Source organism: Muntiacus reevesi, chromosome 17 (assembly GCF_963930625.1).
Source record: "Muntiacus reevesi chromosome 17, mMunRee1.1, whole genome shotgun sequence".
In the NCBI taxonomy this organism is placed as follows: Eukaryota; Metazoa; Chordata; class Mammalia; order Artiodactyla; family Cervidae; genus Muntiacus; species Muntiacus reevesi.
In genome coordinates this window covers 48548577-48571007 of record NC_089265.1, presented here as the reverse complement: position 1 = coordinate 48571007, position 22431 = coordinate 48548577, and the positions used below count along the sequence as shown (strand labels likewise).

Sequence of the window (22431 nt, the reverse complement as noted above, 5' to 3'; positions counted from 1 at the left end):
AGCTCATGGAGGTAAGAAGAGGCCAGATCATGATGGCCCTAAAGATCAGTAAGAAAAAGGATTTGACCTCAAAGTCCATGGAAAATCTTTATAAGACTCAATCTCTGTACAGTTTAAGAAGTTTACTCTCTGTGGAGAATGACTGCATAAGAACAAGAGTGGAAGTGGAACCAATTGCTGTGGTCCAAGTCAAAGGGTGGGTTAACCAGGCTGGTGGCGGTGCAGGAGAGGAAAGCCCACAGATTCACAGCTTCAAGATAAATTTTAGTGGTGGAGCCAGCAGGATCTCTTACTGGTTCCATGAGGGGAAACGAGGGAAAGGGAGAGAATCAAGAATAGATTGCTCTGTTTGTGGCTAGGATATCTAGATAAATTACAGTGCCATTTACTTGAAAGGAAAAGTGCCGTGGTGATGGATGGAAATTAAAAGTATTGTATATGTCATATAATGGTTCTGATGCTTACTAGATATCTAATTGGAGATGTCAGGGAGGTGAGAGAAGGAGATATAAATCTGAAGCAAGGACACCAGCATAGAGCTGAGCCCTGAGCTCTCAAAAATTTATAGGTGAGGTAGTGGAGAACCATCCACAAAGCCTGAAGGTGCAGGACAGGCAAGGAAAAAACTGGGAGACGTGATCTCAAGAAACAGAAAGAGTTGTTTTTCAAGAAGGAGCAAAAGATCAATCACCACATCAAGTGAAAGATACAGGCAGATGAGAAAAGAGATGAACTCAGCAGATATGAAATATCAGAGCATTGCTGACATCAACAGAGACAGGGTCAGTAGAAACAGTTTTTAAAAGTCATACAGTATGGAAAGGTAATTATTAAGAGTTATTTTTATGTGTTTGTGTTTCGTTCCAAACCTATGTTGCATATAACTATACACACATATACACAGGTCTTTTTGTTTTTAAACATAAAACATAAACAGGATAGGCCCTCCTATACCATTCTTTTTTTTACTTTACATATTGTTTTCAAGATTTTTCCTTACCAGTATGTATAGATTTATAACACCATTTTAATGGAGAACTTACTATTTTACTATAAGAATTTAACCTATGCTTTTGATCTTTTCTTATATGTACAAATCATTATACTGTACTGTACATCAATATTTCCCTGAGTACATGCATGAACAATGATGAGTCTTCAAATGAGGGGAGAATCAATGGTTAGAGGAAATTAAGTGCTCACTTCCCAGAGATGAGAGCAAGAATAAGGATCCAAAGGTTCTTTCTGCTGTGCCATATTGCCTCTTTTTTATGTCATAAGAATTGATTGACATTTGGTAGAATTGAGCACAGAAACAAAATTCGCAAGCACTTTTTAACAAATCATGCCTTTTCAATGGTGATGTTTTAACTGGATGTCTTATTTACTCTTGCATTCATTAAAATAAATACATAAATCAATATGCTTCTCTTCAAAGTCAGACAAATAAAACAGTTTTGAGTTTTGTTGTTGCTGCTAGCTTTTGCTGTTTTTTTGCTGTTTTCACTTACTGCTTACTTATTATATCCTAACTTGCCCAAGAGTTCAACAGAATCTGTGGCTCTAAAATTCCCTTCTTAAGACACGTTACGGACCAAATGTTTGTGTTTCTGCAAAATTCATATGTTGAAACCTAATACTCAACGTAATGGCATCTAGAGGTCTGGCCTTTGGAAGGTAATTAGGTCATTAGGGTGGAGCTCCTATAAATTGGATTAGAGCTGTCATAAAAGAGATCCCAGAATGCTCCCTTGCCTCCTCTGCCAGGTGATATCACAGTAAGAGGATGACTGTCTATGAACCAGGAAGTGGGCTCTCTGAGACACGAAATCTGCCAGCACCTTGATCTTGAACTTGATCAAGTTCATCACCTTGAACTTCCCAGCCTCTAGGACAAGAAGAAATAAATTTCTGTTGTTTACAAGCTACCTAGTCTATGATAGCTTGTCCTAAGCAACCTGAACTAAGACCAGACCTATCTTGAAATTCAGAATGCTGTTTTCATTTCATTTTCATTTCAACACCCCCTGTTGTAGAAGCTGATACCTTAGAAATATTACATCAACTAAGAAAATAATAAAGATTTTACTTCTGACCTGTCCTTCAAGTGACTGAAGTGGCAAAAATCCATAATCTGCTCTACCCCTGTCCTAATTCCTCTTCCTATTTTCACATGGTCATTACTTTATTTGTTGCTTGTTCTTTTCTTCAACTTAGACTGTTTCCTCCAGGCTTCATTTCCTGTTGAGACTGTTGTCAGTGGAAAACTGGTCAAAAATATAAGAAGAGCTAGAATGAACATTCCCCATACCACCACCACCACGTCCTCACCTGCAGCAGCCTCTTCCCCAAAACTCAAGAGCCCTGAGCCTATTATTTATACTTAAAAGTCTTGATATTTTGCTTTGGAGGCTAAGACATAGAGAAAAATCATGCTTGATCCACCCAGGGGAGCATGACTGACACCCTGAAACCAGCGTTCAGGTCAGGGTCAGACCGAGGCCAAGTTATGAAGGTGCCAACACCTGCCTTCCCAGCTTGTCCATCTCAGGGATCACAACCTGGGCTGCCCTTCGGAGGCATTTTTGTTGGCCCCATGCATATGTTTAAACTTTGGAATTAATGGCCAACATTTCAAATTGAGAAATGTCCTGTGAAAGTCCAGACTTGCCAGTTCTGAAGTGGCAAGCCCGGGCCAGCTCGCCAACATCAAGCTGCCGGGCAGCGGCTACCCCCACACACGTGGCGGGGATCTCCCCTCTGTCCTACACCCAGTGACTTTCACCTGGCCCATCATACTTTCTTCTTATCTCCAACCCACTGCGGGCATGTGAGTTAATAACTTTCAGAATGAAATGCTGCCAAGTGCTCTCTAATAAAGATTTGGCAACTTTTCCAAAATAGCTTAAAAAACTACTTTTTGAATTCACTCCTGTCTATAAGGGATTTGGGTCATGACCCAGACTTTCCCATCAGAGAACCTAGTGGTGTACAATCTGACCCTCTGCTTTCTGATCATGCAGACATCTAGGAGATGTGAAAACAAGACAGAAAAGAGGGACGGTGGAGGACTTAGTGGCATCTGTACCCACATACTCCTTCTGTCTCCCCTACACTCCCAAGCCATCCTACCATTATACTTGCATCACAGGTTGCAAACTTACAGCTGAAATGCTTCTCCCGGGAGTCTACACAGTCTAGTGGGCTTTGCAAAGGCACAGAAATGCTATCAAAAGCTGAAGCCAGGAATTTGCTATAGCAGTCACATTTCATAGCTGGTGAAAGGTGGTTAAAGAAGGTCATCCAGAACAAGAGAGCCCCCTAACATGCCCGTTGAGCACCACATCCACATCCTCTCTGCTTAGCATCAGACTCAAGCCCACACTGCTTCCAGAAGAACACAAGGCATTCTCAAGATATCTGGTAACTACTTTCATTCACTGGTGAGATCCTGTGAGGCAATTGTGCGGTCATCAGGGTTACGACACATGCTGAGAACACACAGCCTCAGGTTTCTGCCCCAGAGGAGACTGCCCCTCTCGTCCAACTGAACATACCCAGAATCTGCCCACACGGTCGCTGAACACAAGCCCAGGAACGCGGTTATAAAACTGCACTTCACAGAACGAAGTGAAATCATGAAGTTAGCATCAATTTAAGACCAGAGAGCAGAAAACTAACCTACCAGAGAGAACAGTCCAGGGGAGCCCCGACTGCAATGAGGGCACGTGAGGGAGAGGAAGTGAGGCAGCAGCCGGAATAGGAAGCACTTGTTCTCAGGGTGGAAGGAGCGTGGACGCTGCACCAGGACATGAGGAATCTTGCCAGTGAAGAAGCAAGGCTGCGGTTCACGCCTGGGAATTGAGCAAGATGGAGCGCGCAAACACTCCTGAGCATCTATTTCTAACTGAATAAGGTTTCTTTACTTTCAAAGGTCCCCTGGGCAGATCAGGTGTGTGCAAACAACTTATAAATGGTTTGTTTCAGAGTTAATAAAAAGAGTAGACTAGTGCGCTGGTTGTCTATGTAGATCAGTGATATATCAGTCTACAGTGAAGATAAACTGATTCTGAAATTATAAAGTGAATCCATGGGAAATGGGGTTTGCCTGATAAATAGATGTATACAACTTTTCAGGAACATGACCACTAAGTACAACAAAGTTCTCCTGTGCTCTCACTTTACTCCATCACATGGCCTTTATAAAATGAGTGTTTATTGGAATACAGCACACACACATGCGTAATTGCTTTACAACGTTGTATTCATTTCTGCTGTATAGCAAAGTGCATCAGCTATATGTACAAGTGTGCAAAAGAGCTAAGTCACTCAACTGCATCCAACTCTTTGCAACCCCATGGACTGTAGACCACCAGGCTCCTCTATCCATGGATTCTCCAGGCAAGGATACTGGAAGGGGTTGCCATGCCCTCGTCTAGGGGATCTTCCCGATCCAGGGATCAAACCTGCATCTCTTATGTCTCCTGCATTGGCAAGTGGGTTCTTTACCACTAGAGCCAGCTGGGAAGGCCATGTATACAAACACTCCCTCTTTTCTGGATTTCCTTCCCACTGAGGTCACCAGAGAGCACTGTGGACAGCTCCCTGAGCTATAGAGTAGGTTCTCATTAGCTACCTATTTTATACATGGTATCCATAGTGGGTGTATATATACATACACACACACATATATATCAATCCCAAGCATGTATGTGTGTGTATATACACACACACACACATGCATACATATATATCAATCCCAAGTGTGTGTGTATATATACACACACACACAATGGAATATTACTCAGCCATAAGAAGGAACAAAATTGGATCATTTGCAAAGATGTGGATGGACCTAGAAACTGTCATACAGAGTGAAATAAGTCAGAATGAGCAAAACAAATATCATATATTAATGCATATATGTGGAATCTAGAAAAATGGTATAGATGATCTTGTCTGCAAAACAGAAATAGAGACACAGACCCAGAGAACAAGCATATACACACTAAGAGGGGAAGAGGGTAGTGAGATGACTGGGACATCACACGGTCTTCACCCTTGAGGCAAAAAGAAAAATTCCTATCATCTGAAAATCAAATCCTGGACACAATGGGTGCCAACGGGGATTAGCCAGGAATTTGAACTTACCTTTCTTCCTTCACGGGTTTGATTTCATCTGATCTTGAGAACTCTCTCTAATTACTTCATTCTCCCTTCTTGTCTTTTTCCTACACTCCTTTAGCTGTCATTATACAAAGTTTGAATGCCCTGCTCTAAGATTCCCTTCAGAGGAAATGGCTTCTGTATAAATGTAACAAATGAGCAATTTCTCTATAAGCTAAAGCTTTGAAATTAATTCTGGGCCACACTGACAGAGGGACAATTGCAGTTCTAGATGACTAAGTGAGGGGCTCCAAATATATAAAAGAGTTGTTATGTGTAAATCTAGAAGGTAAAAGCAGATCCTACGGGTAGAAGTTACATGCAAGCGAATTTTAGCTCAACATGTTAAATCTCTTCAATTATAGAAATGTTTGCCTTGTCCATTACTCAGCTTTCTGTCATTGGGCGTGTTTAACAGATCTGAAAATGATCCTCATAGGAATATGATGGAAGGTATGCCAGCTACTTAATAAGAAAGAGAGAAGTCTTACTCTAAGGAGCCTGTGACTGCACAGTAAATAAAACGATGTTAATAGTTTTTCCGTATTTGAGATACACAGCCATACAACACCCATGCAACACCATGGATAAGATGAATTTTAGGAAAGATCAATTTTATCCAAATCTAGGATAGTATTACCCTCTGCATGAGCAGATTTGAATAAAAATTGATCTTTGTATTTGAAGACAGAAAAGGGATTAGAAAAGTTAAGAGATTGAAAGGCCAATATCTTCAAGATAAAATCTAATGGGCAAAGGCAGAGGTTGTGCGTGTATATTAACTATACTTGGAGAGATCATGGGGGCTCACTGAGTAACAGTTTATATTTTTTGTTTTTAAAAGCCTGCTCTAATGGGAAATGTAGGATTCTGACTTTCTGTTAAAGGAAGGAGGAGAAGAATGAAAGAAAAGCATCTCCTCTGCCCCCGCCTGTATCTGCATGGGCAGCTAAAGAGCTGCAAAGTGTAAAGAACTTGTATTCCCAAGAGCTCCTGTAGGTAACTCCCTCTTTGACCAAAATGCCACAGGGCTGGCAAAGATTTCTAAGCAGATTAATGAGAGGCATCTGGGAATGTTAACTCCAGACTGCTGTTTCTCAAATTTAACCTAGGTCTCTTGGAGAAAAGTTGGTGAGTCAAGAACATTTTAAGACTCACCCTTCCAACTGCTATAACACTGTACCAGCACTTTTCGCCAAACTGTGTTATTATTGTATAGCGATGCCATCTTAGAAGCCTGTGGATCCCTGTCATTTGAAAGCTAATCATAACATACTGTTAACATATGGGAATCCAGTCTATTCTTGTTCTCTGCACTCATGTGCCCCAACTGACCACAGCATTTTCTTAGCACCAAGAGGGTTATTCTTACAACATTGCTACTTTTGCATATCTTTCTTTAGAACCCTCTAAGTAAAAACGAGAGCAGGGAGAAGGAGCCATGCAATTTACTCCAGCAAGTAAAAGCTAGGAACTGTTGAGTGCATGTATTCCTTGCAATTCACCCATGTGTGTTTTCCTATTCTGGAGACGATGATGAACAAAAATAACTTCACGCATCACCAATGTTTTCCACCAAGCCATTTCACATGGGCCATCTCCTCCTAATCATAAAAGTGCCTCCAGCTCTGGCACACCAAGCACCTACCACACACACACCCAAGATTAAAGAAACGGAGATCTGCCTAGAAACCATGTCACACTGACACGTTATACTCCCCATGAGGTCTGCTGCGAGTGAAAAAATATAGTCAGTCAATAGACATTTACATAGTCTCCAAGTCTTTCCCCAGTGACAGTTATTAATTAGATGGGAGGAAAACTCTATTTTTTAAATTAAAAAAGCTGGCAGATACCACCTTCACCAAGTGACCAAAGTTAAAACCAAGGGTAATGAAGCCCATCAAGGCCATGGACCTCCTGATCTGTGCTGGGAAGGACACAGCACTTCTCGGCTTCTTGCCAAGCCCGAATCTAATCACAGACAATCAGACAAGCCCACCTTGAGAGATTCGTCAAAATAACCGGTCAGTACTCTGCAAAAGTTCTAGATCGTGAAAGAAAAGAGAGGGGGAGAGAAGGGAAAGGAAGGAAAAAGAAAACAAAAAGAAGATGAAGTATGACAGTGTTTATACCGAGGGGGCTTGGGGAACATGACAACTGATGTGCTCCTGGCTCAGAAAAGAGACAACTGGCAAGATGTGAATAAATCTGTAAACTAGAGAGTGATACTGAATCAATGTTAATATCCAGATTTTACCAAAATAGGAGCCAATGTACATCCGGATATGTGTCAAAAATGTCCTTGGCTTTAGTAAATACACAGTGAAGTATTTAAAGGGGCATTGTGTCTGCAATTTGCACCCAAATTTTCAAAAAGAAACTTATATACATACCGGTGCCTGCATGTGTATAGAGAGGAGAGAGAGAAAATGATCAAGCAAGCATGATAAAATGTAAAAAATGTTAACATTTGGGGAATCTGGAAAGCAAACATAGGAATTTTTCATAATGCTTTTGCAACTTCTCTGTAACAAAGTTTTTTGTTTTTTTTAATTAAAAAGGAAACTTAACCTAAGAAGGCCTGAGCTTTCTAAGGAGGAAACTGAGAGGGAGGAAGAATATAGGAGACCCCATCTCCTTTGCTCCTCCATCCCAGACACTAAGAGGCACTGTAACATCTTGTAATTAAAAAAAGCTACATCTGAAAGCTACTGTGGGAGGCTGCAGCAAGCTCGCTAAGGGGACCACCCTACCCACAAATCCTCAGACCCTAACACAGGGCTGGCATATCCCAGAGGCTCAAGAAATGGCCAATTGAAGGAATGATCGGACTTTAAGAAATATCTGAAAAAAACTGTGGGCAATTGTCCATTTGGGGCCCTCCATCTGCAAAGTTGGTAGAATTGTGGCATCTCTTGTATAAACAGCTGGGTGGGAAAGAGGGGCAGGCATGTCAGAATGAGGAGGAAGGTACAGTCCTACCCTGGGCTACTCCTTTCGCTGAGCAGGAGGAGGAACTGAGCATGTACCCTGGGGCTGGCATGAACCAGCCCTGCTTCTCTGGGCTGGGTGGGGAAGGATGAACACGCCGAGCACTATGCGTCCCAGCATCCAAGGTCTCTTGGCTGGGTCCTGCATGCACAACCTGATACATTGAGATAAGGGGAGACTGAGCGTCCCCAAGAAAACATTAAGGATTGAAACAGCTCTATGTTTTCTTCTGTTCTAACCTCCCAAACCAATTAGTACTTGGATTTTCAAATTCACATTGACTATGCGCGTGAGGTCTGAAATTAAAATCATTTAAATTACTGAAGTTCAAGAAAGCTTTGGAAAAGTTAACAGATGAAAAACGTGACTCCGCTTCAAAAACTTTGCTAATTCAAGAACGTCCTAACAGATTGCTTTTCCAGTAACATTTAATTCTGAATAGAGATGAAGGGGAAATATATATACTTATATAATCCACAGGCTGCCAGAGTATTAAGTATCAGGGGATGTTCCTCTAACCCATGGAAAATTGGGCCCTATGACAAAAGTGTTTTTTCTAACCACCAAGATATAATTTTACAATCATGAACACTGTGTGATAATATTCCAGAAAAAAATTAAACAAGGCGAACTGTGGCATATAACCGAGGGCAGGACTCCAAACTGCAAACCTGATTTGCATATTAATTCAAATAGGAACCTTGTTGCTTTAATAAGGAATATAATTTTTGAGGAATCTCTAGGTGAGATTGTTATGCTCACTGGTAGGGACTTGCTGACCAATTTATTTGAAAATGAGCTCATACAGTAAACCCTAATCATAACGAGGAAGAAGCAACACTTCCTAATGAGTAAATAACAAACATGAACCCACAGATGACCAGGTTGGTACCCCTGTCCTCTCTTCCTCCTTACTTGCCATATCTGGGAGGCCAAGCGGTTCTCTGTCAGAGACAATCCCTTCCTCCAACTTAATAAGGATAGACAGTTAACTCATCCCCAGAGCTTTAGTTGCCAGTTAACTAACCTATTTGTCCCTAATACAACTCTACCACTTACTATCTCTCATTTCAAAGCTGAACTGCCACCAACATGGACTGAGAGAATTTAGACAGAGACAGAGATGTCCTGCTAGCTTCTCCTAGGATTATGCTTTCTATATAGCCCAAGAGGATTGGGGTCAGGACAACATGTAAGAAAGATCTCGGATGAGCCCCCAAGAGAAGTAGCCAGCTTCTACTCATTCTGTGCTCAGAATTCCTCCTGTCTCAGACATGGTCTAGGCCATGGTCTGGTCTTTGGGCTCCCAAAGGACTGGCTCTATTAATGCCAACTGAAACTGCAAGGATCACGGTGACCTGAAGCTTCTAGAAGAGACCCCTCTATGGAGCTCAGACAGAACTTCAGATTTGTATGCAAATACGCAGAAGGTATGGTCTCCTTAACACTTCACTATTTCTGACTACATCCCTATCTGCCCTCACATATACTCCCTTTTCATTTCTCTATGACAACTCCTATTTCTGATAGCCCGGTGCTGTTCTACAACTAAGATGATACAGGCATTTCAATAAGAAATCAAACCATTGCCTATTTTTGGTCTGAAAAGGAAACAAAGATACTGGACCAAAGGATAGTATGATCGCTCTTGAAATTTAAGCCTTCGTGCTAGTTACCAGCTCCTAGTGTGAGGTTACCAATGAAAAATGCAGAAGATCTATCTCTTGGTCCCCACCCAACTGGTTCTTCTTACCTTTGGTTCCATTGAAATGAAACTGTGGGCTCCTCTGCTTGAGAGAACTGACCTTTTAATCGTCCTGCTGTGATAGAAGTGGTAGTAATCCTTCAGGGCCCCGATCTGCAAAGGCAGGAGGGAAGGAACAAAAGAGAGTTAATGTATGAAAAATCTTCGTTTTCCTGGTATTTCATTAAAATAAGAACATTAAACCAAAAAAAAAAAAAAAAAAGTCCATAAATTATGCAGTTGCTGGCCATGCTTAAATGTTACTTGAACCTTGGTGATCACTTTTCAAAAGAAGGACATGTGATATGAAATAAGTGTCCTTCAGGCAGTGACTGCAGAACTAAAGATTATAATGGGGCAGCCTAGGCTCTCCCTATCTCCTTTTTAATGTTTAATTTATATGCAGCATTTTAAGTAATTCTATATCAATCTATATCCAAATGTGGGAAAGAAAAAAGAATCAAATGGCTATCGGGTTATAAAAACACATTGCATTTTGTTTGCTCTGATAAATGTACAATGAAAGACCTTGTTAGATTACATATATCATTAATTTGAAACAAGTCCTAAGCAGTTTATCATTTGCAAAGAAAACACTACCTAGTTTGTTTCCTGACTTCAGTAGACAGTATAAATACATAGCCCTTATTCATGTGTTGCAAAACTAAAAGCAGAATTTCTAAAACAAAAGATTACATGTCTTATCAGCTAAGCTTCCTGAGTGAAAATAGCTTAATTGCCTTTATCTTAATGATTTCGTTAACAGATTAGTCCTCTCAGTTATGTACCCCTTTCTTTAGTTAAAAACAATTAGGTTTAGGATAGTTGTAAAAATAAATCCCTGTACATTCTAAAAAACCAAACACAATCCCAAACAATCATATTCTTTCAGTAGATTATGAAATATGGATCACATAATGGACATTAAATCATGCAACGAGCTAATGCAGGAGAGCTTGGTTCTAGATTTGGCTTACAGTCACCAAAAATGTCTTCTTGAATAAACTGCATATACTTACTATGCCTCAGTTCAATTGTCTATAAAATTGGACTTCAGGCTAGTTCATGTCTAAGATCACTACAGCTCTCAGATTCCATTCTTTAACACTTATACTGTCCTTGCTTTGGGCAAATATATTAAGGGTCTATTTCTCAACTGCTAGAACACCACTGCTCTACTGTAAAAGAATGACCATGATGAGGATATTTTCTAATTAGGACAATTCCAAAGTTAGGCCTTCTTAATTTAAAAAAACAGAGGTCATTGTCTCAGCTTACTTTTTTCAAATAAAGAGTTTATCTTTATTCCCATCTTTTCATCACGTTCTCAAACATCGTCCCACCCTTCCAATAGGGATGATTAACCAAATTTCTATGCCATTTAAGAGTCATCTCCTCAATGAGACTTCATGCTTTAATTGAATGCTTCTTATCTTCATTAAATATGAATGTCTGCAGTCTCCCACTTCTGACTCAAGTGGAAACTGCCCAGATACACAGAAGAGATCCTGGACTCTGCAAACAAGTGGGAAATGAGGAAATTCTAGCTAAACTTTCTAATCTCAGTGATCCTGAACTCTGAAGTAATAGGAAACAATAAGGAAGAGGGCACAGGTGCCAGTTTCAGTCTCTAAGGATGTTTTAAGAAGGATTTACAGGCCAATTTTAAAATTCCAAAGGACTAAGGGTAGAATTCAGGAGGGGCTGCTTAATCCTTTATCAGAAAATCTTAAAATCCCAAGAAGCTTAGAGCTTTCATCTCATGGAGCTTCTGTCAAGAATGCTCCTTGGGTAAATATAGTAGTTTTTTTATGAAAAGGAACAGAGAATCTCTGAGGAAGAATTTATTGCTAACATGAAAAATATTAGTGTGTTTAAGATCATGTCCACTCAACTATTACAGAATTTCTTCTACTATAGGAAACGATTGAATTCAAAACTCAACTATTAAACCATGGATGAAATAAATACACCCTGAAAATATATTCAGATCCTTTGCAGTTTCTGGCCTGTAATGGTACAGGCCAGAAACCTGGCCTAATGCAGTGTACATGAAGCTGGAAAGTAGAACCCTTATCCTGACTTAACTTTGCTGAAATCTGGGATACATCACTTAACCTCTTTAGGCCTTAGTTTCCTCAACTGTGAAATAAGGACACAGGAAGTGTAGTGGACAGAGATTGGGCATCAGAGTGAAATGGGAGATGACAGTGTTTATGAGTTCACATGGCTATAAAGATCAAATGTAACAGCAGGTATGTTGCCTCGTCAGGTCACTGCCTGTCATACGGTAAGTGGCAGAAGGTTATGAATTTCCTTTCTAAATTTATATTTAAATCCTACCTCTTCTCACCTCTTATCTTCGAATTAATCCCTCACCTCTGTCTCTTGGTCAGGATTCCTCTTGATCTACTCTGGTATCACCTCCCTTACTTCACTGGCAAAAATCAAAAGGGTTGATGATACACTGTTGACAAGGATGGAGGCACAAATGCAGCTTACACAGGATCAGTAAAGCCCTAGTACAAGTGTTTGGAGAGCCATTTGGTCATATCAATAAAATTATACACAGTATTTAACCTTTGACTTAGTCTTTCTACATCTTAAAATTAATTCTACGGATATAATAGTCACTTATGAACAAGAATGGATGTTCGGCAGAGCAAATTTTGTAAAAGCAAAAGAAGGCAAACAACTGGTTGCCGTCAATGGGTGACTGGTTCTACATGAACTGAAATGGATCTTCAAGGTAGTGGGTAAATAAATAAATATAGGTGCAGAGAGGCATATATTATGACCCAATTTTTTCAGGAGAACAGAGAAGAATCTAGAGGACATGTGTGTTTATATGCATGGGGTATTTCAAGAAGGAAACTTGACAGACCGAAGGAGAAGGATTTTCTTTCCATTATTTATGTGGATGCATTATTTTTTTAAACTTAACACAAACAAATATCTGAAACAGTACACAACCAAATCCCATCTACTTTTCTACGGGAAAATATGCTCATCCAATCCCATTGGACTGACACCAGGGCCACATCTATTTGGGCCATTAAGTCTTTTTAGCAGTAATCTTTATTTAATATCCATCTTTAAGGGATTCCATTGCCTCAATAGCCGGGGTGCCCAACCTTTGGGATCTAATGCCTGATGATCTGAGGTGGAGCTGATGTAACAATAGAAACAAAGTACACAGTAAGTACAATGCCCTTGAATCATTCTGAAACTATCACCACCCCCTAGTCCATGGAAAACTGTCTTCCACGAAACCAGGCCCTGTTGCAGCAAGGTTGGGGACCACTGCTCTACAGGTTGCAGAATGGTGCTCACTGATTGGCTGATGCTTCAATTACTGAATGCCTGTCATGTCATGTTATTTAACTTCACCTCCCCAAGAACCTTTGAAGACAAATATCATTATCTTCAATTTGATAAAGGAGGTTGTTGAGGCTCTGCTACTGCTAAGTCGCTTTAGTCGTGTCTGACTCTGCGACCCCATAGACGGCAGCCCACCAGGCTCCGCCGCCCCTAGTGTCCAAATGCACACAGCTGGTATTGTGAGGTGATAAAATGTATATCTTTGGTGACTGTCTCACGTCGGGGTGAATTTAGTTAAGTTTCATGGTGCGTCTCATGGATGGGCTCCAAGATGCATTCCAACATCCTTCTAGTGAGTCTTCCTATACTGCAGAGCTAAATTCTATGCAACCAGAGTTCTGAATGTGATTAAGGTTCTACCCAAAAAAGGCAGACTATGGCATTGTGAGGCATGCTCTTGGAGACACTTATGTTCCTTAATGATGGTGGTGGTAGAGGTCTTAGTACCTGGTTGCTAGCTTTCTGGGCGTTGATGTGCACATCCTGTTTTGTCAGTCAGTTGGAAAGAGATTTGAGAAGAACCCCAGGGGTCTCACAGGGTAGCTTCCTCCCTCCTCAGCTGCCTCACTGAGGCAGGAGCAGCGGCTCTGGTGGGGGCCCATTCTGTAGTGGCTTCGGGGGCCTTTTCTGAAACTCGGCCTTCCTGATGAATTCTCCAAGCTATTTAAGAGTCAATAGTGAATGTCTTCCAAAACAGACCAAGCACTGGATTCAGCAGCTGGCTCCACTGAACATTCCAAATTGGATAGACGACAACTTCTGAAAAAGTAATTTTACGCGTATACAATCTCACGTGACTTAGAGACCCTCCAAGTTATATACCTCTGAAGTCATGGGCTCCAGGCAAAAGCAAGCTCCAGGCTATGGCTGAGCCACAGTGTCTGCTCTGATATCCTGCCTGTTAAATAGCTACACTGGCTTCTAGGCTTCTCACAGCTGCTCGCACCAACCTCCTCTCTCCAGTCTTTCTATACAGTGGCCAGAGTTGGGTATAAAATGTATATTTGGCTGTCATACGTCATACCCCTGCTCCAAATCCTTGAGTGGCTTCCCTTTGCTCTTAAAATAAACAGTAAGATTTAATATTATTTAATAATACAGTTTTTAAAGTAAAGAATAATAATATCATATCAACATTTATGCTGTACCAGGAGCCAGTCCACATGCTTTGTCTAACTCATGGAGTAAAGAGCACGGTCCACCTTCGACCTGCAGGGCCTGTGGGATTGGGTGCTGCCTCCCTCTTGCCTCGCGCCAAGTCACATTTGCAGGCACTTCCCTCAGTTCCTGGACCGTGTGGGGCCGATACACACTCTCTCCCTGCAGCAGCAGCCCCGTGCTTTCTCTTCCCTACCCTTTAGGTCTCACCACAGGGACGAAGCCTGCAAACTCCCAGACCTGGTCAGCCTCCTTTATTACATCATCTCACAGAATCCTCAGATTAGATACCTTTAGTCATACCTGGATGAGTGCAATTATTCTTTGAATGTCCGTGTCCCCACCTGCATGCCCATAAGTTCCTACGAGGCACAGGTGTCTCTGTTTGTTCCCAGTTCCTGGTACATGGCTCCACACAGTGTGTGTTCTCAGGATGGAAAAGACTCTTCAGTGAATGGTATAAAAGTCAGAATACTTATATTGCTAAAGCTACAGATACTAGAGCTATATCTGATTCAAAATCTTCAGTATGAGAATCACAGAGCTATTAAATTAAGGCCCCCAAAAAAGAAAAAAAAAGGGGGGGGTTATTTCTACCTAACTGAAGTACCAAGTCTGCTGGGATTATGGTTCTGAAGATGGTAGGTGAGACATCTCTGTATTTTTTGGCAAGTCAAGAGCTAAGGAGCAGTGTGCATTAGTTCAATTATTCAACCTCATCCAAACAAAGTAATCTATATTAAATATTTTCATATCTTTCTTATATGTTTAAGATAAATATAAAAATAATATCTATATATAAAAACATCTAAAAGCATCATTATGCCTCTCCTCTAGTAATATGCATGCCTCTCATTGGCAAGCATTGTGTCTTTTATATTCTTTCAACAGCACTGTGCATGTTGAGGGCATTTAATAAACAGTAAGAAGAAAAATGTCATAACATGTTGGAAGTGATTCAAAAGAAAGACAGTGTATGAAAACACAGCAGTAATATTATCTATAAGCAGGAGTTTCATTTAGCTCCTCTGGGGTAATGTAAAACAAAACATGACTGTTTATATGTCATGCAATGGCAACAAGGGCTAAAACAAGGAAATATACATAACTAACCCTGGGACATCTTATAATCAAGAACTAAAGGAGTAGATGAAGCACATGATCAATAGCAGATCAAAGCTCACACTTTTCCTTAACACCACATAAAGGAAAAACAATAATTCCTTCCCATTTGATCTTTTTAAACTCCTCTTTTATACAGCTACACTCTTCCTTGCCTAGCAACACAGCTCTTATACACAACAGTAAGTCGATGAATTTCATCTCATTCTCAATTCTGTCAAGCGTTTGTGCTTTTTCTTCCTTAGTCATAGCTCTTCACCCTTGCACCCAGAATTTTCCTATCACTACTTTTACTCAAACTAGATTATGTTCTTAGGAAAGGCTTTTGATAAACTCTTTTATACTAAGGTGTAAATGACTAGTAAGACACTGTCCTAGTTCTTCCATGGACAAGTGCCTTTGATCAGAAAATTAAAACATAAGCCAAATAAGTGAGTTCATGGTGCTTGCAATTAAAAAAAAAAATCACTGTCAAAAAAAGAATCCTTGGAGGCTTTTTTCCCCCTCTCTTTCTGGCAGTAGGAGAGAACTTTCCCAGTGTTCCTAAATTCCTATGTCACAGGTGAGCTGTTAACTTCTGAGCAGAGAGCTGGAAGCCAGAAGACCCATATTATACACTGGCTTTACCCCTGATGAGGAGCTTGTGGCCTGTCAGAATTCATTCACCACTAACAGACTCACTTGTGCTGGCAGCTAAAACCCTCACCAGCCTAATGACTTATAGTCATTACATACATAGAGTTTGCAGATTTCTTATAGACAGTTCTACAAGGTGTCCAATCATGCTGTTTGCTCAGTACAGACATATTTCTAGGCACACAGGACTCTTCAGTGCTTCCACTGGATCAGTCCCAGGCAAACTGGGAGAGTTGGTCACCTTGGTTATGAAGCACTGAGATCACAGACACTGTAGCCACTTAGATGAACCGGTACCTCTCTTAGGCTGCTTGTCTGCCTTTTTTTCCTTCCCATCATCTCCAACTTACAATATCCCCAAATTCTGTACTCTCTTTTGATAAGTTTTTTTTTTTTTTAACCACCAGTCTACAACTAGATTTTTTTTAATGAGCAAAAGTTTGAACAGACATTTCACAAAAGATATACAAATGGCCACTAAGCATGTGAAAGGATGCTCAAATGAAAATTAGAATAATAGCAGCACTATACACATACCAAAATGGCTAAAATTTAAAAGGCAGACAATATCGATTTTTAATGAGATTGCGGAGCATCAGAACTCTTATACATTGTTAGTAGGAGGAGAAAATGGTTCAACATCTTTGGAAAATCATGTGGTAATTTCTTATGAAACATATATCGTCCTATTGATCCAGCCATTTCATTTATAGTATTTATGCAAGAGAAATGAAGACCTATTTCCAGGCAAAAACTCACACACAAATGTTTATAGCAGCTTTCTTAATAGCAGCCCCAAATTGGAAACAATGCAAATATCCATGAACAGGTGAATGGATAAATAAACTATGGTATATCTATAGAATGGAATGCCCAGTAATAAGAAGGAACAAACCTCTGATGATGCATGCAGCAACATAGATGAAGGCCAAAACAGCATGCTGACACCAAGAGTACATACTGTATGATTCCACCGATAAGAAATTCTAGGACAGTTGCTCTATCATGACAACAGATCATGATAACCTTGGGGAAAGCCTGGAGAAACTTCCGAGTCTGGGGAATTTCTGTATCATGACTGTGATGGTAATTCCATCAGTGATAAGTGCTCTGGCATGCTTGAACTAGCTCAGTGAAGGTTTGCAAAATCCAAATACATCTTTTTCCAACACATTCTTCAGGAACATCACATTGATGACCTGACATCAACAAAGGCAGATGTTTTTAGCACACCAGGAAAATTTGGCAAAGGTTACAATTAAGGTTTCTTTTTTCTCTGAAAGTCACTTGTCTGGTGTTTATCAGCACACCTCGGGGTACATGTTTGTCAAAGCTCATCTAATCTTACCTAAAAATGGCTGCCTTGGGGGATATTTAAATTACACCTCAATAATGGTGAATTCAAAAATTGTAGCTCCTCTAATGACTTCTGGTTCTCTCTCCCATCTTAGAATGATTCAGAGACTGGCAAATGCAAGAATGGGGCTCTTTAATCCAGATTTTCTCCCACCCTCTCAGGTGAGGTGGGGAGAAACCAAGTCAGTAAGATTATTATTCTTGCAGGTCAACATCTCTCTAATGCCCACAATTAACATTTGAAACTCCTGCTTGCTAAATTCCATTCAGACAGAAAGCTCCAGAAGCAGTGCCAGGGTACACTGATTTCCCTTCATTAAAATGTTGACTGTGGTGACTCCTTTGTACTTCTCTGAAAGTATTTAAACCATTGTTATTATTTGCCTTCTGTGTTCCAGACTCTGTAACATTCAAAGGAGACTCAGAGAGGGTGGCCATGATTGCTTTCTCCAAAGTCACCAAGAAGTCTCCAACTTTAGGGCCTTTACACCTGCTTTTCCTCTGCCAAAAAAATGCTCTTCTAGGAATCTCTATGACTCACATCTTCTCTTCTTTCAAATGTTTGTTCAAATGCCTGCTTCATAGGGAGGATTTCTGAGACCACCCCACTTGAAATTACCATCTCTCTCTTCAGCATACCCCATTGCCCCTTCCCTGATTTAATTTTCCCCTTCACACTTATCACCTCTTAACATTATATATTCTCTGTATTTGTCCCATTTATTGTTGGTCTTCCTCTACTAGAATGTTAGCTTCACAGAACGTGAATTTTTGTTTTACTCACTGCTGGATCAGCCCGAGCTCTTATTAACAGTGTCAGGTATCCCAATAAATAATTGAATGAATGAACGGCTCATGCTCTTGAGGTGATCAAAGCAACAGTGAGCATGTCTCTAAACCTTACGAAAGGCTTCTTGCAAATCTCTTTATAACCCTTTCTGTGATATAACATTAACACATAACATAACACACACTTTATTCTTCTTAAGTGTTGAATGAATGAATGACATTATCACATGCAAACATGCTCGAAAATTAAGAATTTATTATGAACAACCACTTGATCACCAAAATCTGCCTTTATATTTCCCTCTCTAATTTTATCATAATCAATGACCTCTTAGAATCACTGAACCAAAGTGGTATGTATAACAAGGCTGTTGAATTCATTAAATATTACATTAGAAGGCAAGTAACTGCAGAAATCTGATGAAATGTTAATATTTATAAAGTACAAACGAACTGCCCAGCATCACTGCCCTGTATCCTCACAAAAGTATGAGGTAGGTATCACGGTTTTCCATTTCATATGCACAAAAGCAGAAGCTTACAAAATTTAAGAACTTGCCTAGAGTCACACAGTTAGGAAAGAGCCAAGCTCAGGTTGACTCCAGATAGCCTAACTCCATAGCATATGTTAACTACTCTAAAAGATGTTTAAAATAAAAGGTTTCTAAGGGTGAATTTAAAACAATTACCCATAAGACAGTGCTCCTAAGAGTTGTATGCAGAGGGGATGTTTTTAGGGACATTTCTGTCTACTTTGAGCAGATACAGAAAAGAAAGCATTGAAAAGCATCCCTGAGAGTAAGGAGAGGCCATCTCTGTCCTCCATGGGGGCAGGAAACCTGGTCTCTATTTCCTATTCTACCACTGACCCCAAGACACTTACAACAGTGTCTTCATGTAGGTGAGAAAGTATCTTTAAGGCACACCTTCACCTTGAAGTTCAAGGGGCATTCTAAGTTTAATAAGTATAATACCTGGTATCAAGCACCTTGGATACTATTTCACTGGGCCATGAAATGCCACAAAATGATATGAAAAATGTCTTCCTTAGACTTGAAGTTTCAAGTCACTCACTCAGATCTTCAGAGAATTGCATTAGAATACATGAAATAAGAGCAAAAGCATTACAATCGTTTTTTAAAAATCAGGGTACTCAAGCGAAAATGTATTACCTCTATGATTTTAGAGTAACTTTCTAAAACATGCATACATGTGACAGGCTCAATAATGGTCCCCTAAAAATGTTCATATCCTCATCCTCAGAACCGGTGGCTATATCACCCTCTATGGCAAAAAGGACAATGCAGCTGTGATTAAGAGTTTTGATATGGGGAGATTATCCTGGATTATCTGGGTGGGCCCAATGAGATCACAAGGGTTCTTATAAGAAGGAGGTGGCAAAGTCAGAGAGAAGTGATGGCAGAAGCATAGGTCAGAGAGAGACGGAAACAGAGATCAGAGATGGGGAGACAGGGAGAAAGAAAAAGAGGTCAAAGAGAGAGACCTAGAGATTTGAAGATGCTATGTTGCTGGCTCTGATGATGAAGGAAGGGCTGACAGACAAGTCAAAGAATTCAAGTGGCTTCTAGAAGGAAAAGGCAAGGAGATGAGTCTACAATCTCATCTTGTCTAGAATCTCCAGAAGGAAGACAACTCTGATGACATCCTCACTTTAGGTTACGACCTCTGACCTTAAGAACTGAAAGATAATAATTTTGTGTTGTTTTAAGTTTGTGGTCATTTGTTACTGCAGCAATAAGAAGCTATTACAACGTAGAACTAGTATCTCAGTAGACATGCATGAGAAGCAAAGAAAATGAAACTAGACTATTTGTATTTGGAGTTTGCTTATTTTTCATAATTTTCAGAACTCTCTGGGTATTCAGTTATCAGTTTCTATGTAGCTGTGAAAGTGAAAGTGAAGTCGCTCAGTCGTGTCTGACTCTTTGCGACTCCATGGACTATAGCCTACCAGGCTCCTCCGTCCATGGAATTTTCCAGGCAAGAATACTGGAATGGGTTGCCATTGCCTTCTCAAGGAGATCTTCCTGACCCAGGGATTGAATCCAGGTCTCCTGCATTGCAGGCAGATGCTCTACCATCTCAGCCACCAGGGAAGCCATATAGTGATGAGTCTCAGCCCTGTACTCTGCTCAGCACCTTTGTTAGCACTCTCTTGCTGAATCTTCAAAACAAACTGAAAAGTAAGATAAAGCAACTTGCCCAGCAAAAGAAGAGTAAGTCACTTGTTTTTACAAAGCCATTATGTAATTAATACTAACAACAATAGCTACCACTTGCTGATGCTTTCCTACATAATATCCAATCTTTCCAACAGCCCTGAAAAAGAAGGAGAATTATTCTAATTTTATGGAGAAGAAAACAGTCCAGACCCGGGAGGGGCCAAGTAACATGCCCAAGTGAAAAAAATGTCTGAGTCTGATCTCAAAAAATCTAAGCTTTTTCTAGTCACAGCACTTTGATTTTTATTTAAAATTTATTCAAAGGGTTTTCTATCACCACATTCGATTCAATGTGCACACTCAAATACCCTCTCCTTATCCTACCCTTTTGCCCTCAGCAAGATGAGGCCTCATTATTTTATTCTAAAGCTACCTGATCAGCAGCGTATAGCAAAATCTATGTCCCTATAGTTCATCATAAAAGTGGATGATCAAAAACATCTTGACTACAAATACCAAGCAAGCAAGAAACAGGTATGACAATTTCACCATGGAAATGCAAGACAGAAAAAATAGAGTAAGCACCAGATTTTCCCAGGTTCAAGTGAGAAACCTACAACCCACCCCACTATTCACACGGGACAGGAGATCTGCCTCAAAACAAATCAGAGAGTAACAGAGTTGGAAAGAACTTATACAGAATTTTGATCTGCCTTTCCTCCACTGAGTGCAGGAATCTACTCTTCAACCTTTAAACATAGAGCACAGCATTTTCTGGGGCAGCACATTTGTTACAAAGTTGTTCCAGATAATCAGTCTAAATCCACTCCTCATTCCTGGTTCTAGCTTGTGATGGCAACCCATACGGTCATCCTTCTTGTGTGTGCCAGACAACCAACACGTCCCGACTGGGTCGTCCCTCTTCTTGGCTGAACATCCGAGTTTTTCCATTTTTTCCCTCGTGAGACAAGCCGTTGCAAAGTTGCTTCCCCTAGACATGCCAACATCTGCTATGCTTCCCCAGAAAACTTGGAGCCCAGAACATAACACATCTCAACTCTAGGTATGGTGGAGCCAGAATGGAATCATGATCCTATGACCTCCCTGGGTGATGCCTTGCTATTAGAAGTAGCTTAGAATTGAAATATTTTTAGCAGAATGCACATGGCCAACTAAAATATCCTCAGATGCCCTTTTTAATTTGGTTCTCCTCCAGTCTATATTTTAACTTCTTAAATGTAAATGATAGAAATTTACATCTCTGTTGATTATAGAATGTCATTTTCTATATTTTGCTCTATATATTCACAGCATGCCTAAACATCTGGTTCTTTACTGAGAGCACACTCTAGGTCAAGCACTGATCCAAAGATACCGAAGATAGAGTGAACAAAATAAAGATCCTGATAAGATGCAGGTAACATTCTGACCTGACTCCGACAACCGCATTGTGTCAATTGCAAGTTTGAAATTTACATCTTCTCTATTGAATCAGAATATTTCTCCCAAGAGCACTGAAATAATGTTTCATATTAGTCTATTATAGATAAGAATGGGATTTCACATTCAATATATAATATGTTTGTAACAGTTATGTAAAATTGAACTGTAAATGGTGTTAGGCTTTTACTTTCTTCTCTCCATTTTTTCCCAAAATGAATAATTATGCCCTTAATGTAATATAATCCTCGTACTATATGCATCAGATAAAAACATTTATGACTGCTATTTATAGTCAGCTATTCTTTTAAAAAGTTTTTAAAAACCCATATGTAAGTAATTTCTGGAGAAACTAAAATAAATTATTGTTTGATATTTAATCTAATCCACCTGCTTGTAATACACATATCACACAAATAAACACACACACATACACACAGAGTAGAAAGTCCAGGAGAGTCT

At 40.1% G+C, this 22431-nt stretch overlaps 1 protein-coding gene across 4 annotated transcripts in view; it reads right to left on the bottom strand.

Moving 5' to 3' along the window:
* The window catches only part of PCSK5 (proprotein convertase subtilisin/kexin type 5), a 498339-nt gene that overhangs the window by 444230 nt on the left and 31678 nt on the right, over positions 1-22431 (bottom strand). For all 4 annotated transcript variants that reach the window (XM_065908244.1, XM_065908247.1, XM_065908246.1 and 1 more), the window contains exon 2: positions 9914-10018. In XM_065908244.1, the coding sequence (XP_065764316.1) occupies positions 9914-10018 (105 nt within the window). The remainder of the gene's footprint in view (positions 1-9913; positions 10019-22431) is intronic.